The 13,539-nt window shown below is 36.9% G+C and overlaps 2 protein-coding genes across 3 annotated transcripts; one reads left to right on the plus strand and one right to left on the minus strand.

Annotated features, from left to right (window-relative positions):
• The first annotated feature begins 1,189 nt into the window (after positions 1-1,189).
• On the plus strand, positions 1,190-1,906 carry LOC145627622 (putative mitochondrial protein AtMg00310). The gene has a single exon (XM_081679987.1). The coding sequence runs from the start codon at positions 1,190-1,192 to the stop codon at positions 1,904-1,906; it is 717 nt and encodes a 238-aa protein (XP_081536113.1).
• A 1,928-nt stretch (positions 1,907-3,834) lies between these two features.
• On the minus strand, positions 3,835-11,316 carry LOC145628871 (putative serine/threonine-protein kinase At1g54610). Of its 2 annotated transcripts, none has more exons than XM_081681300.1 (8): positions 10,937-11,316; positions 10,292-10,829; positions 9,887-10,171; positions 9,453-9,770; positions 8,776-9,003; positions 7,192-7,292; positions 5,844-5,958; positions 3,835-4,510 (listed from the first exon to the last, which is right to left on the minus strand). In XM_081681300.1, the coding sequence occupies exons 2-8, from the start codon at positions 10,709-10,711 to the stop codon at positions 4,196-4,198; spliced, it is 1,782 nt and encodes a 593-aa protein (XP_081537426.1). In that variant the 5' UTR covers positions 10,712-10,829; positions 10,937-11,316; the 3' UTR covers positions 3,835-4,195. The 2 variants fall into 2 exon arrangements, with proteins under 2 accessions (XP_081537426.1, XP_081537425.1); XM_081681299.1 differs by having other exon boundaries at positions 3,835-4,513.
• Positions 11,317-13,539: the final 2,223 nt, after the last annotated feature.

The following is a 13,539-nucleotide window of genomic DNA, read 5'->3' on the forward strand; positions in this document are numbered from 1 at the left end:
TAGTCCAAAAAATTGTGTGTTATATATGAAGAAATAAATTAACAATTTTCACGACCAAAATATTAAACACGTTGAATATTAAACATCCGTGAATATTTGATCAGAAAATTTTATTGAGATTTTGAAAATTTTCTAATTAGATACTCCATACTGAATAACTCATTCAAGTTATAAACAAACAAAATAAAATGGAGTAATCCATTCTTATTAATAAAATGGGTGTGGTTAAGCTAAGCCTTGAATACTTGCCTAGTGCCAGAATAAACTTGTTAAGCCTTCACATAATTAGATGAATAAAATTTATTAAGAATTTGAGATTGGTTTCCAAACCTAAATATTAAATCCAATAAGATTTGGTAACGATGTGAACGATTAATTACAATTCTAGCTGCTATAAATCCATAAATTATTGCATTGGCGGATGCGGCTAACATTAAGGCACAAATGGTGATTCTAAGTTTCTAACATTATTCTTTCATTATAACTTGGAATTTTTTTATTGGATTAATCACATGCTTAGTCGTATGAACTTCCTCTTTGATCCCTTATTTTCGTTCAAGCCATGATCAAAGTATTTCTGAATAATTCATAGTGTAGTGTTTAGCGTAAGTGAAAATCTTGGATCTGCCAAGGTTATTGTCTTGCATTAAAAGAGGGTATGTTTGCATATATGAATTTATTTTGTGAGTTTACCCTCAAGTTTTTTTTTTTTGTTTTTTTGTTTTTTTTTATTTTTTATTTTTTATTTTGCAATGTTTTAGAAAAAGGTTTGTTATCTTTTGATCAATTGGCAAAAAAAAAAAGTATAGTTTGGTAGTTTATTTCGAGGTGAGTTATCTTTCGATCTTTAGATTAGTATAAGCTTTTGAAGTTTGTGGGTGATATTTTTTATGTCATAATTCGTCCATCATAATCCTGATAATAAGAATTCACCATTTCTCATAGTTTGTTTTCATAAGCATGGAGAGGTAGAGGGAAACTGGAATTGTTAAAGGAAATGTCAATTTCTTATGTTGTTTGTTAAAAGGTAGATTGGTAGGAATATAGTTTGACTTGTGTTACTTGGGGTGTAAGGACTTGTGCTTGGGGTGCAAAGATTGCTCGGGGTGCGCCGACTATCTCTCATTTGTTTTTTGCTGATGACTCTCTTTTGTTTTTCCAAGTCTCCCCTTCTTCTTGTTCTCATGTAATGAAGGTGCTTTCGGACTTCTGTAGTCTTTCGGGTCAAATGATCAATTTACAGAAGTCTTTTGTTAAATTCAGTCCGAATACGCCGGAGGATTACCGGGAGTTCTTGTCGGGTTGTTTGAATCTTAGAAATGAGTCTAGACTGCGCACTTATTTAGGATTGCATGTGGATTTGAGTCGTAGCAAGTGTTCTGATTTTGGTTTCCTCCTGGATAAGGTGGCTGCTCGACTGGAAGTATTCGCTGCTCTTCAGTTGTCCCCTGCAGCGAAACTTGTTATTATTAACTATGTGCTTATAACTTCGTTCAACCACATTTTATCGGTTTTCAAGGTTCCAGATTCCATTTGCTCTAGGATTGACAACTTGCTGGCCAGATTCTGGTGGAAATCTTCGAGCTCCAGTCGTGGAATAGCTCTACGTTCCTCTTCGCTGATTCACCTTCCGAAGGGCTTAGGGGGTTTAGGTATTCGCAGCATTGCTCCTTTTAACTCTGCCTTATTAGCTAAACAGAGTTGGCGTATAATTCAATCTCCGCAGTTGCTTGTTTCCCGTCTCCTTTGTTCCAAGTATCCGGCCCTCCGGACACTTCGGTCGACTCAAGTTCTCCGCCCTTCATGGGGTTGTAGGAGTCTCCTTGCCGGTTTGTCTTCTTTATCCCAGGGCTTGGCATGGAAGGTTGGTTCAGGGTCTAAGGTTCGTATTATGGAAGATTGTTAGGTCCTAGGGGGCCCTGTGGTGTTCAAGGAACTTCATTCGGAGTCGCTTTGTTCGACTCTTGTTTCCTCTTTAATTGATCTGCGTTCTTACGCGTGGGATGCTTCTACTGTTCATGGCCTGTTTGATTCTGATAATGCGGCTAAAATTCTCGCTGGACAGGCCGGTGCGTTTGATGGATGACTTTGTCTATTGGAAGTTTACTAGGGATGGTGTTTTCTCAACTAAATCTGCTTATGCTAATATTTGCGGGAATGGTTCTATGGGTAATGCGGATTCTCAATCTTTTCTTCCCTGGTTGAAAAAATTTTGGGCTATGCCAATTTTGCCTCGTTGGAAACTTTTTGGTTGGAAATTGTTACACAATGCTTTGCCTTTAGCAGCCATTCTCTCTACTCGAGGGCTTCCTATTGATCCTACATGTGCTTTTTGTCACTCTTCTGAAGAATCTCGTTCTCATCTGTTTCGAGATTGTTCGGCTATCTGTGGTATTTGGAGATCTGGTGTCCTGAATATTAGATGGGATTTTATGCATCTTCCGCAGTTTGAAGACTGGGTAACTCGAACGGTGTCCCAATATTCGAAGTTCCACAATTGGGATGGCATCTCTTCGTTCTTTGCTTTGTGGGCTATTTGGGTTACTCGCAATCAGTTACGATTTCGTCAGGCTGTTTGGTCACCGGAATCCATTGTCCACTTAGCTACTGATTGGAAGACTCGTAGTAAGAGTGCTCAATGCTGGAAGGCTTCGGTATTATCTTCCAATGTGGTTCCTCCTGTGGCAAGTCAGTCAGGGCAGCTATTATCCTTACAGGGTTTACCTGCTATCGATCCCACTGTCTGTTTGGTTATAGATGGTGCTTGGGATTGTGTATCGAATAGAGCGGGTGCAGGTTGGATAATTCGGGAGATTGATTCTTCACAGGTACTTGGGGGTGGATGTCGTGCTTTTTTTGCCGCCTCGGCGTTGCAGACGGAGTTACAGGCTTGTTTATGGGGTTTGGAGTATGCTCTGCGTAAGGGTTTTTTGAAAATTCGCATATACACGGATTGTGCTGCTCTGTTGGTTGTCCTTCCTCGTAAGGGGAGTATGGACATTTCGGTTTTCTGGCTCGTTCAGGAATTGTGGGTTTCTATTCAGAGTCTCCTGGTTTGTCAAGTCCGGAAGGTTCCTCGTTCCTGGGTGTCTCCAGCTCACTGGTTGGCGGGTTGTGCTCGTCGTCGTCAGTTACTGTATTTTGTGTTTTAGTTTTTGCGTTTTTGCCTAGGTTTCTTTGCTGTGTTTTTGTTTTTTTTTTTTTAGCCCTGTTGTCCAAAAAAAAAAAAAAAAAAAAAAAAAAAAAAAAAAAAACAAACAAACAAAGTAACCACTTTTTTTTTTTTTTTGACCCATAAGTAAACCACTTTCATCAAAGAGATTCCAACTAAACTTTTCAAAAGAAGATGAATGTAGGTATCATACTATCATCAACAAAACATTTATTTCAAAAGAAGATGGATATAGGTTATACAATCCAAGGAAATTCAAAAACAAACATTTAAAGTGTACTATTCTTAAGGCTATCTCACAAGCACACAAAATTAATTTATTGTTACTACATCAACGTGCATGCATTACTCAAGTGCTCAACTAGAGTTGACAAATGTGAACCAACACCAGTCAAACACCTTTTTTTTTTTTTTTTTTTTTTTTTTTGGGTATGTTACAAATGTGAGTTTTTCAGTTATATGATTAAGCCACGTACAATGAAAACCCCTACAAATTCTTAATAAAAATGCCTGGAGATAAATGTACGTCGCTGTTGGCTGTCGCCGTAGAGATTGATGAGTAGTCCATGTATAATCCAGTCATTTATACAATTTCGCCTTAGCTAGAGAAGGAAGAAACCTGACAATAAGAAACTAGGAAAAATAACATGCCTAACAGAGGGTGGCAAAAATTGTACTGTAATATCCAAAACAATCAACGCACATCACTTTCTCAAAGAATAGAGATCTCTCTATGATAAAAGGAGGGTAAAATTACACATGAGGGAACTTCCCCGCGTTCCAGCACATAGTACAAGGAAAATTTCTTTTAACATTGGGGAAGTTTTTTCTTTTTCTTTTAACGAAAAAAACTTCAAAAAAAGAAATAAAAATCAATTATACCTCTAAATACACTTCACCAGCCTTCTCATGATGAACATGTTTGCACCTTTATAAAAGCTTGGCCACTGAAAAACCTCAGAACAAAGGGTCCAGTTTCAAGCTTCAAGAACTAGGGCTGAATGTCTTCTCACTATCCTGGACTCATTTTCCTCGAGCTCGAGAACTACTGATATCTCTTCGGCCTGTTGATTTGGGTTCATTACCCTCGACAACATTCTTTTTCTTTCGCCTAGGGCCCCCAGCAGAAGCAGGGTCCACCAATGGACCAGACCAATGTTGCCCTGCCCCTTTAGAGTATGTAAATGAAGTGGAACTGTAAGGAATATCAGCTGGGATGTTTGCAGGATCAATGTGCTGCGAAGCACCCAAGGGGTATCCAAGCCCTCCATCCTGGTGTGGTGGAGGGAACTTCTCACTCTTACTCTTTGCATTTGCATGCGTAATTATGCGCCGCCTCTGCTTCAAGACATAAATACATTAAAAAAAAAACAAGAATAGTAAAAAGAACAATTTAAAACAGAAATGTTTATCAGTTGAAAGAGCCAGAACAGTTTCAAATCCTTTCATTTACCTCTATGCAAACCATAAACATTAAAATGTACGAAGTAGTATCTTACTTAGAACTTCACATTAGTTTTCTTTCAGGGGATAAAAAAATTTCTTGACATAACTTTGATACTAATTGAACAGAAGAGCGTGATGCTTCCCCTCATCACTTCCTTTGTTAGAAGTTGCAGACCATAAGAAAGAGTTGCATAATAACTGCAACATTATTAAATTTGGCTATGGAATCTCTGTCTCTCCCTCTCCTTATCACATGGGTCTCTCTTCATATATTCATATATATATATATATATATATATATATATATATATATATATATATATATATATAGAAAATGTGTTCATCTCTTAGATGTTGCAATCATAAAAATAGGTACTACATATTTAAAAAAAAGGAGATATTATGTAAAAGGTATAAGCGTCCATGTAACAAGTTTAAGATTGCAAATGCCAAGCAATTATACCTTTTTTTTTTAAGGTAAGAATGAAGTAAAATCAAAAAATTTCACAGCGTCGTCATCCACTTACAATTGAGCTAAAGAGCTACTTTGCCTGCTTTCTTACTTAAATCCAGAATACAGAGCTATTAGCCTATTATCAACTAACAAATTTCTCAGTCCATAATTATAACAGCCGAAAATATTTTTTGAGCTGCAGATGGATGCTAGAAAGGTCATTGATAACAAAGGGTTCTGAACTCTACTCAATTCTGTTTCCTTCCATCTGATTTAACTAGTTCTGCTGTTCTGCAAGCTAAAAGTTTGACTGTATATATAGTTCAACCATTTCACAGAAACCCGCTCATAACCTTAGATAAATTTGGCTATCCGTGTAGACCTAGGTCTGTTCCACACTAGAGTAGACACCCAATCCACTAAGTTTAGGATTTAGAAGAGAAGAGTGATGTGGAGTTGAAAAGGGATCTGGCAGGATGGCATTCCTTTGGCAGAAAGTTCATATACACCTTCCATCCTATATGAATGTTTAGCTAGCCAATTTGGGATGTCCAAAAATGAAACTTCACAATTCACACTTCCTTTTCAAGTTTAGTAAACAATCTAATTATTACTTTTCTATCTTTACTCCATCAATCTTCTTTTCTCATTCCCAATACTTCTTTAACTGCCTTTACATTTATATATATTCATGCCCAACCCAGACGTGAAAATCTTAGATAGAATAGAGGGGGTATGATATAAGATGACAGAAAAAGCAACATAACATACATCAAGATTGGCCTGAAGCTCTGCATTAGCTTCAGGGGCTGGCATAGCCCGTTGACGATCACGTGTTCGACTTTTCTTTGTTGCGTCACCTTGTGCTTTACTAGCAGCTCTTAGCCTACATACAGAAAGGTAAAGCATCATTAATCAAAAATTACAAAAAACAGATTCTAGGCTATGATTTAAAATGAAAAGCAGTATGACATAAGGTGAATTGATGGCTAGCTGGAAGAGACTGGAAAGGATATACAAAAAGGTATACAGGACAGAAGCACAAAATATAAACTCCTACTTGATTTTAGGCATAGCATTTGTTAAATTGCACTAATGGATGCATTTTTGTGCAAGCATAATTTTGCAAGCATTAGATGAATAAATTCTGCAAGGTCGCCATGATATACCCTCTCTCTTTCAGTCAAAGTAAGCCATGTATCCAAACTCCTCCCAATACCCTACCAAGAGACTCACAATCTTTGCTGCCCTACCTCATGATCCAATAATTCCTTAGCTAAGGTCAGAATTTATCAAATCACCAAGAAAATCTAGAGTAAAATTTTACTGTTCCATGTCAATATTCCCATTCCAATGAACTCTTCCCTCAAATAATCAAATGTAAACAGCTTTACCCCCATGGATCAAGGTTTACCATGAAACTTAAATTAACAAATTCATGTCTCTAAAATAAATAATCAATAGGGGGAAAGGAGTGAAAAGCAAGTGATTCCACTTCAAATAAATGTTCATTGTGGAGCTTGATGTCCAGTCACTCTAAAGAAAGCATTATCCTTTCCTAAAACATATCAGTGGGAATTATGAGTCTTAGGACAGTGAAATAATGATGTGGTATTGTGGTTACAAGAAAAAGATTTGTGAAATGAGAAAGAATTGGATAAACATTTTATACACAAGCATATGCACTAATGCCCAAGAAATTAAGGAATGGAGTTAACAACAAAGGTTGAGTTATAATATCTGAATGAATTCACAAAACACACTTAATGTAGTAGTACTCGTGGACAGGAATCAATCAGATCATCTGATGACCCAACATTTCATAAGCTATACCCATTTGGTGCCAGAAATAACATGAGTAGGGCCAGAAGTAGTAAAACTAATGTAACTTTTTGAGTGGGGAAAGTAGTCTATGATAATTTTGCAAATGGCCAAGAAAAAAAATAAATAAAACACCTTTTCCAGGAACTTTAAGGAAAAGAAAGGTACTTGACAGAAGAATTTATGACTACTCTTTCCAATACAAAGTGAAAAGATAAGGTACAAAGACTGCCATGCAAAATTCTTCAGACATACGGGCCAATCATAAGAAAAATTATAAACTACACTGACTGCTTACCTTCGCGCTTCGTCATCACGCCGTTTGGCATCCATCTCCTTGGTTGGTGGATATTTGGGAAGCGTTGATGGATCACAAGCAAGAGGTTCAGTACTGAAGAACTGCAGAGAACAAATAAGAAGAACCAACATCAATTCAAAGAAAACAAACCATGTGTTTAGTAGTTTAAGACCATAAATTAAAATTCTTCCAACAATGGTTGTACATATTTGTAAAATAATGTGGAGGTTCAATGCTTTAGTTCCCAACACATAGAAATTTTCAATCGAGAAAGCTTGCCTAAGATGTTTCATAAATGATAAACAAAATTTCACATGGATGATGTCAGCAATAAAAAAAAAGACACAGGCAAATCAAACATCACCTTAACACAAGGAAATGAAAGGATCTTATGCTCAACTATAAACCAGCATGTGCAAATAATCGGAGAACAAAAGCATGAAGTTAAATTTATAATATAAAAGGGCACAAATAACATATTGAAAGAATACACAAGAATAGTATAATCTTATGAGACTGAACCCAGCAGTCCAACTATCAAGAAATAAAAAGGCATAAAAGCAATCAAAAGTTAAGAAAATTAGAAAAAGAAAACCTAAGAGCACAGGAAAAGGAGACTAACAACTCAAAACTAAAAGTAGCTCATGTAGACTGTAGAATAATAAATTTAAAAGATGCTCCCATTGGTTGACATACATCAAACTAAATTCACATACATAAGAAATCATGTTTCAAAAGAGATTATAATAAGCCACTAGAAAGGAAGATTAGACCAAGAGAAACTAAAATAAAGAAGAGTTTATGCCTAGAAGACTCTCATAATATGAAATTGTACTCTCTCTATTCCAAAATAATAGGCCACTTTCTAAGATGAGTTTGCAATAATCTAGGCTTGCCCATAGTGCCCTTAATGACAGTCATAGGAAAGAACTTTATATGTAGGCTACATTGGTGGGTGGAGATGTAAATTATATATAATTGAAGGATAGACATTGTATACTAGCTTAATTCCTTTCAAACGACCCCAAAGACAATGCAGACCACTATTTAGGGGAAGGGGGAGTAGTAAGAAACTAAGAACTAAGAAGATTCACATACAAAAGGTTTCAAGGTAACATTTATCCTCTTTCAGAGTAACGAAACAAAGGTTACTTGTGCACACAACATACCAGAAAAGGAAGAGTTCAGCCACTGCAACGGTTGCAGAACCAGTTTTGCAGGCAATGCAGATAGTTGCAGCTTTTGCTGCCTAAAGTATCGGTCGCAGTAAGTTCAAAAACCTTTGCAATTTGGTGAATGGTGATACAACCGAGATACAATACTAAGGTGTTAAAGATTCAGTCATACTTGGTGAAAAACTACTAATTTTCCAGTAAGTGCAGAACATAGAGATAAAATGTGACACCAAAGACAACAGCCAATTATGCCTTGTAATCCATTTTCCTAAGATGGGTATCAATCCAAACCTTTGCAATTCAACATCCGCAAAGATTCTAAGAAAATAATATAAATTTCCACTCCACCTAAGGCAGTGATACAGAAATTGAAAATACACTTTGATACGTAAGACAGTGACAAACTTACATCACTATTTAAAGCATCTGTGGCAGTTTTGCGTTCGGCTGGATCAATTGCAAGAAGCGTATCAATTAACGACAATGCTGAGGGCGGGAAATCTCTAAAGGTCTCTCTTATACATCTTTTGTACGGGTCTCGTGGCTTGAATATGGTTGCATTTGGCAACTTTGATTTTTTCCAGTATTCGTCAGAAGGTGAACCACATAACTTGTATATCTTATGTAATTGCTCCACCTAAGAAAGCAAAGAAGATTAACAGATATGAGTAGCAGTAGATAACAGACCAGGCCCAACAACAGTTTGCCAAAAAAAAAATTGAACAGTACAAACATGGTTCACATCATAGCTATGGTTCACATCATAGCTGAAGTACCATGACAACACGATTCAATTAATACAACAAAAAGAGCTCCATAATACATGAAAACAATAGTCAACAAGTTACTAAGTTACACTAAACATTGAAGTGAGTACAGGTGAAATAATTGTCAGCAATGCTGACCAGGATAAACATTATAAGGCTATCGGTATTCGGCTACAGAAATATTTAAAACAAAATAAAAAGGACAGACTTGTATGAGCTTCTTAAGCACATGCACGAGAAATATACAAAGTTGGTGTGTCAATTCAAAGTTCTTAGTATGGGTCAGTGAAGTTAGCAGACTAGAAAATCAGATTAGTACCTCAGTGCGACCAGGCATGATAGGCCTCCCAGCCAATAACTCGGCCAAAATGCAGCCAGCACTCCACAAATCGATGCCAACACTATAATCAGTAGCCCCGAGAAGAAGTTCTGGGGCTCGGTACCATAGAGTGACAACACGACTGGTCATAGGATGCTTCTTGTTTGGATCAAAAAAGGTAGCCAATCCAAAATCAGCTATCTTAAGTATTCCTCCATTGTCAAGCAGAAGATTTGATCCCTTGATATCACGGTGAAGAACACCGCGATTATGACAGTGCTCTAGTCCAGAAATCAGCTGGTGCATATAACATTTTACCTGCAGTTATGAATACTGCTAATTACTAAACAAAGAGCTGGAATGAAACAACAAGCTCAGCAGGTTTTACACCAGATGAACAGCATACTCATGTACAAAGATGGACCTTCACAAACCTGTGGCTCCGTAAACTTAATATCTGGACTGGCAGCAAGTCCAGCTAGATCATGCTCCATGTACTCAAACACCAAATACAAACTACAGGACATCCTTGAAGTAACCAACCCTTCAAGTTTCACAACATTGGGATGGTCTAATCTGCGTAAGATCAAAATCTCTCTAGCCATGAACTTAACACTCTCAGGCTCCAAATTATCAAACCGGACCTTCTTAAGTGCAACTATCTTCCCGGTTAACGAATCTCTGGCTTTATATACATTACTATATGTTCCTTGCCCAATCTATCATTAACAAAGAAAACACAATAAGCAGCAATCACAAACAACTTTGACAAATTACAAAAGGTTCAAGCAAACTCCAACCAGCAAACAAAAGTAAAGCATAACAGATAACATCCTCACCTTATCAATCTTTTCGAAAGTATCAGCTCGCCTCGGAACCCATCCATCAATAGCTTCACCAGCAACAGCAGAAAGCCAAGAGGGCCATCCAGCAGCCACCTGCTCACCATGTACATTCTTAGGAGGATTACTCAGCCTAGGATTCGGCTTCGATCGCCGCCTCTCGCCCCTGGGCTTCTGACTTCTACCTTTCCCTTCCCCATCCTCTTCCCCCTTCTTCTCTTCCTCCTTCCTTCCACCATCATTCAACTCAACACCCCCATTTTCCCCCTCTTTCCCTGCATCCCAACCAGACACAACATCTGCAACAGGCAAATCAACCTTCCTACCAGATTCAACCCCCAAATTCTCTTTCTCTCTCCTCCCACCTCTCTCCCTCCCCTCAGGTGCTGCTATCTCTTTCCCAAAAACACAACCCATCTTCTATTAACCCTAAAAACCCTCATATCTCACCATAATCCAACGATCTACTCCAATTAACCCCTGATTAATCACTACCCAGAAACCCTAATCCCCTAAAATCTTCAAAAATCAACAACTGAAACAGCCAAACAATGCCAAATCATTAAACCCCACTAACATAGAATCAAACCCCACATACAAAAACATGGATTCATCAAACAATCAAGAAAAAAAATGACTTACTTTAGCAAAAATTGGGCAGTAAAGAGACAATTAATTGACCATTTTTCTCGGAGATTTTGTTTGATTGATACAAAAACAATGGGCCCCTCTGTACAACTAGCAAAAGGGGTTGTCAAAGACTAATAAGGAGCTGTTTTTCTTTATTCAAATTCTCCCAAACTTATCTCGAAAACCGGCGAAATTCAAGGGGGTTTTTCCGGCGCCGGAGAAGAAGAATAGCCGGAGAAAATTGGTGGGATTGTTGGGGTTGTTGAAGGATGAAATGGGTTGTTGTTTGTTCTTCGAACAGCAGCTAAGTCAAAAACAAAAATGTTTGTTTTCTCTCTCCTTTTTTGATTTTCGCTTTTGCTTTGCTTTGTTTTGTTTCTCTCTCTCCTCCTGGGTTGAACACAGTGGTTGTAGTAGCCCACACTTGAATGATCTCACAGCTTGTGGGGTACCCTTTTGGCTAATGGTTTGGTTGCTCCTTTTTACCAATCCCGGTAAGATTATTATACTACGCGTCTATTCTCTTCCGCTTATTTTCTCTTTAATTCATTTCAATTTCTAATTTTCTTCTCTTATAAAATATTTAGTTCAATTCAGCTTTAATCTATTCAGTTCAGTAAATCAAAACAGGCCCTGCATTGACTCTTTGTGGTGAAATTTTAAGGGTGGTATACTGGTTTCATGACTATAATCTAGTACTCCCTCCGTCCCCGAAAGAACGACTCATTTGGCCTAATTTTAGTCCCAAAAAGAATGACTCATTAGCATTAAAATACCCACCAATTTTGTGCAAAATTAGTTTTTCCATATAAAATTTTGTTTTTCCATATACTTTTATTACTATCTCTCCTTACTTTTTTTAAACCCCATGTAAATTTATCTTTTTAATATACTTTTACTTCTTTTATTTAACTTTATTAATACCCGCAAAATCAACCCAAAAGGGACGTTCATTCGGGGACGGAGGGAGTATATGCATTTTTTTATGAGATGATCTTGCTTGTTAGAGAGATTTTTTATGATTGTTAACCGATTGTCTAGTATATGTTGATTTGATGAGTTTGTTGCATCATTGTATGCATTCATTGTATGTATGAGATTTTTTTTTAAAATAAAATAAAATAGGTAACTGTATTGTAAAATGTTGGTTTTGAATTTTTTATTTTGTTAATGAAACATCTAAAATTTATAACCTCAATTTAGGGCATGTTCTTGTCAGCTTAATTCCAGTGCAGTTCAATTTAACTCCAACAAATTCAGTTCAATTCTTAATTTCCTTCTCTCATAAACAATCCAGTTCAGCTCACTTCAATTTAGTTCAATTCAGTTCGGCTTCAATCAGTTCTATTCAACTCAGTTAAATAAATCAGAACTAACCCTTAGTATTTATTTTCATTTTACATGTTTCAATAACAAAATAGATACAACATATACTAATGATAAAAAAAAATTATAATTTTGATTGAATTAGTGAAGTAACAACTCTCAAGTATAAATGAGAAGAACACTCCCTAAAATTGAAGTTGAAGGGATTTGGCTCCGGTGTTGTCATTTTCAAATTCCAATGACCCCTTCATCCCCAATTTATCTACTTCGTATTATAGTAGTAGTAAGAATTATGAAAACTTTCTTCCAAAAAAATATTGAAAAACTAGAGGAAAAAAAAAAAAATTTTAGTCATTTTATAGACACATACCAAATTACCTACCATGTCATCCTCACAAAGTATTCTACAAATATTTGCTATGGACTTTTGTTGTCAGGCAACTGTTGCAAGATTGGTCAATTGGTCATCATCTTCAACGAATTAGGAGGTATGGAGTAACATTTTTCAACCTATATTAACCTATTTTTCCAAATCATGTGATTATATACTTGTATGAAATTATTGGAACCTATTTGAACTTATTTTATACGTATAAATATATATAGATAAAAGTTTAAAAGAGTAAACCACAAATACGGTCCCTAACTTTTGTATTTGTGCACTTTTAGTCCCTCAACTTTCATTTGTGCACTTTTAGTCCCTCGACTTTCATTTGTGCATTTTTGGTCCCTCAACCACCACTCTTGGTGTTTCTGACCAAAAAGTTGAGGGACTTATCCTAATCGGCAAAAGTTTAGGGACCATGAGTTATTATTTATTTTTTTTCTTTTTTTTTCAGCTATTGATATTAATATTTATTACTTACTTTGACTAAAATAAGAAAGAAAACTTTAATTAGTAACCTTTTAAACACCACCAGCACCCTCCTTGTACCACTACTCTCTCACCACCATTTAGATTTGAAACTCCATCACAACCACCAAAAACCCACCCGACCAACTCGCACCACCAACAACACCCCACCTAGTAACCACCCTCTCACAGTCTAACCACCACCGAGATCTGAAACCCCACATCACTACCCTTAAGATTGAAACCCCACCTCATCACCACCACTTGAAACCCCACGTCACCACCCACCAAGCCACCAACGAACCGAAACCCCCATATCACTAACCACCATTAACAAACCAAAACCCCACATCACCAGTCACCAGCACCACCAGCGAACCAAATCCCAAACTCATCACCACCAATGAATCGAAACCCCACCTTACCATCACTTAGA

Source organism: Chenopodium album, chromosome 4 (genome assembly GCF_948465745.1).
Source record: "Chenopodium album chromosome 4, dcCheAlbu1.1, whole genome shotgun sequence".
Classification (NCBI taxonomy): Eukaryota; Viridiplantae; Streptophyta; class Magnoliopsida; order Caryophyllales; family Amaranthaceae; genus Chenopodium; species Chenopodium album.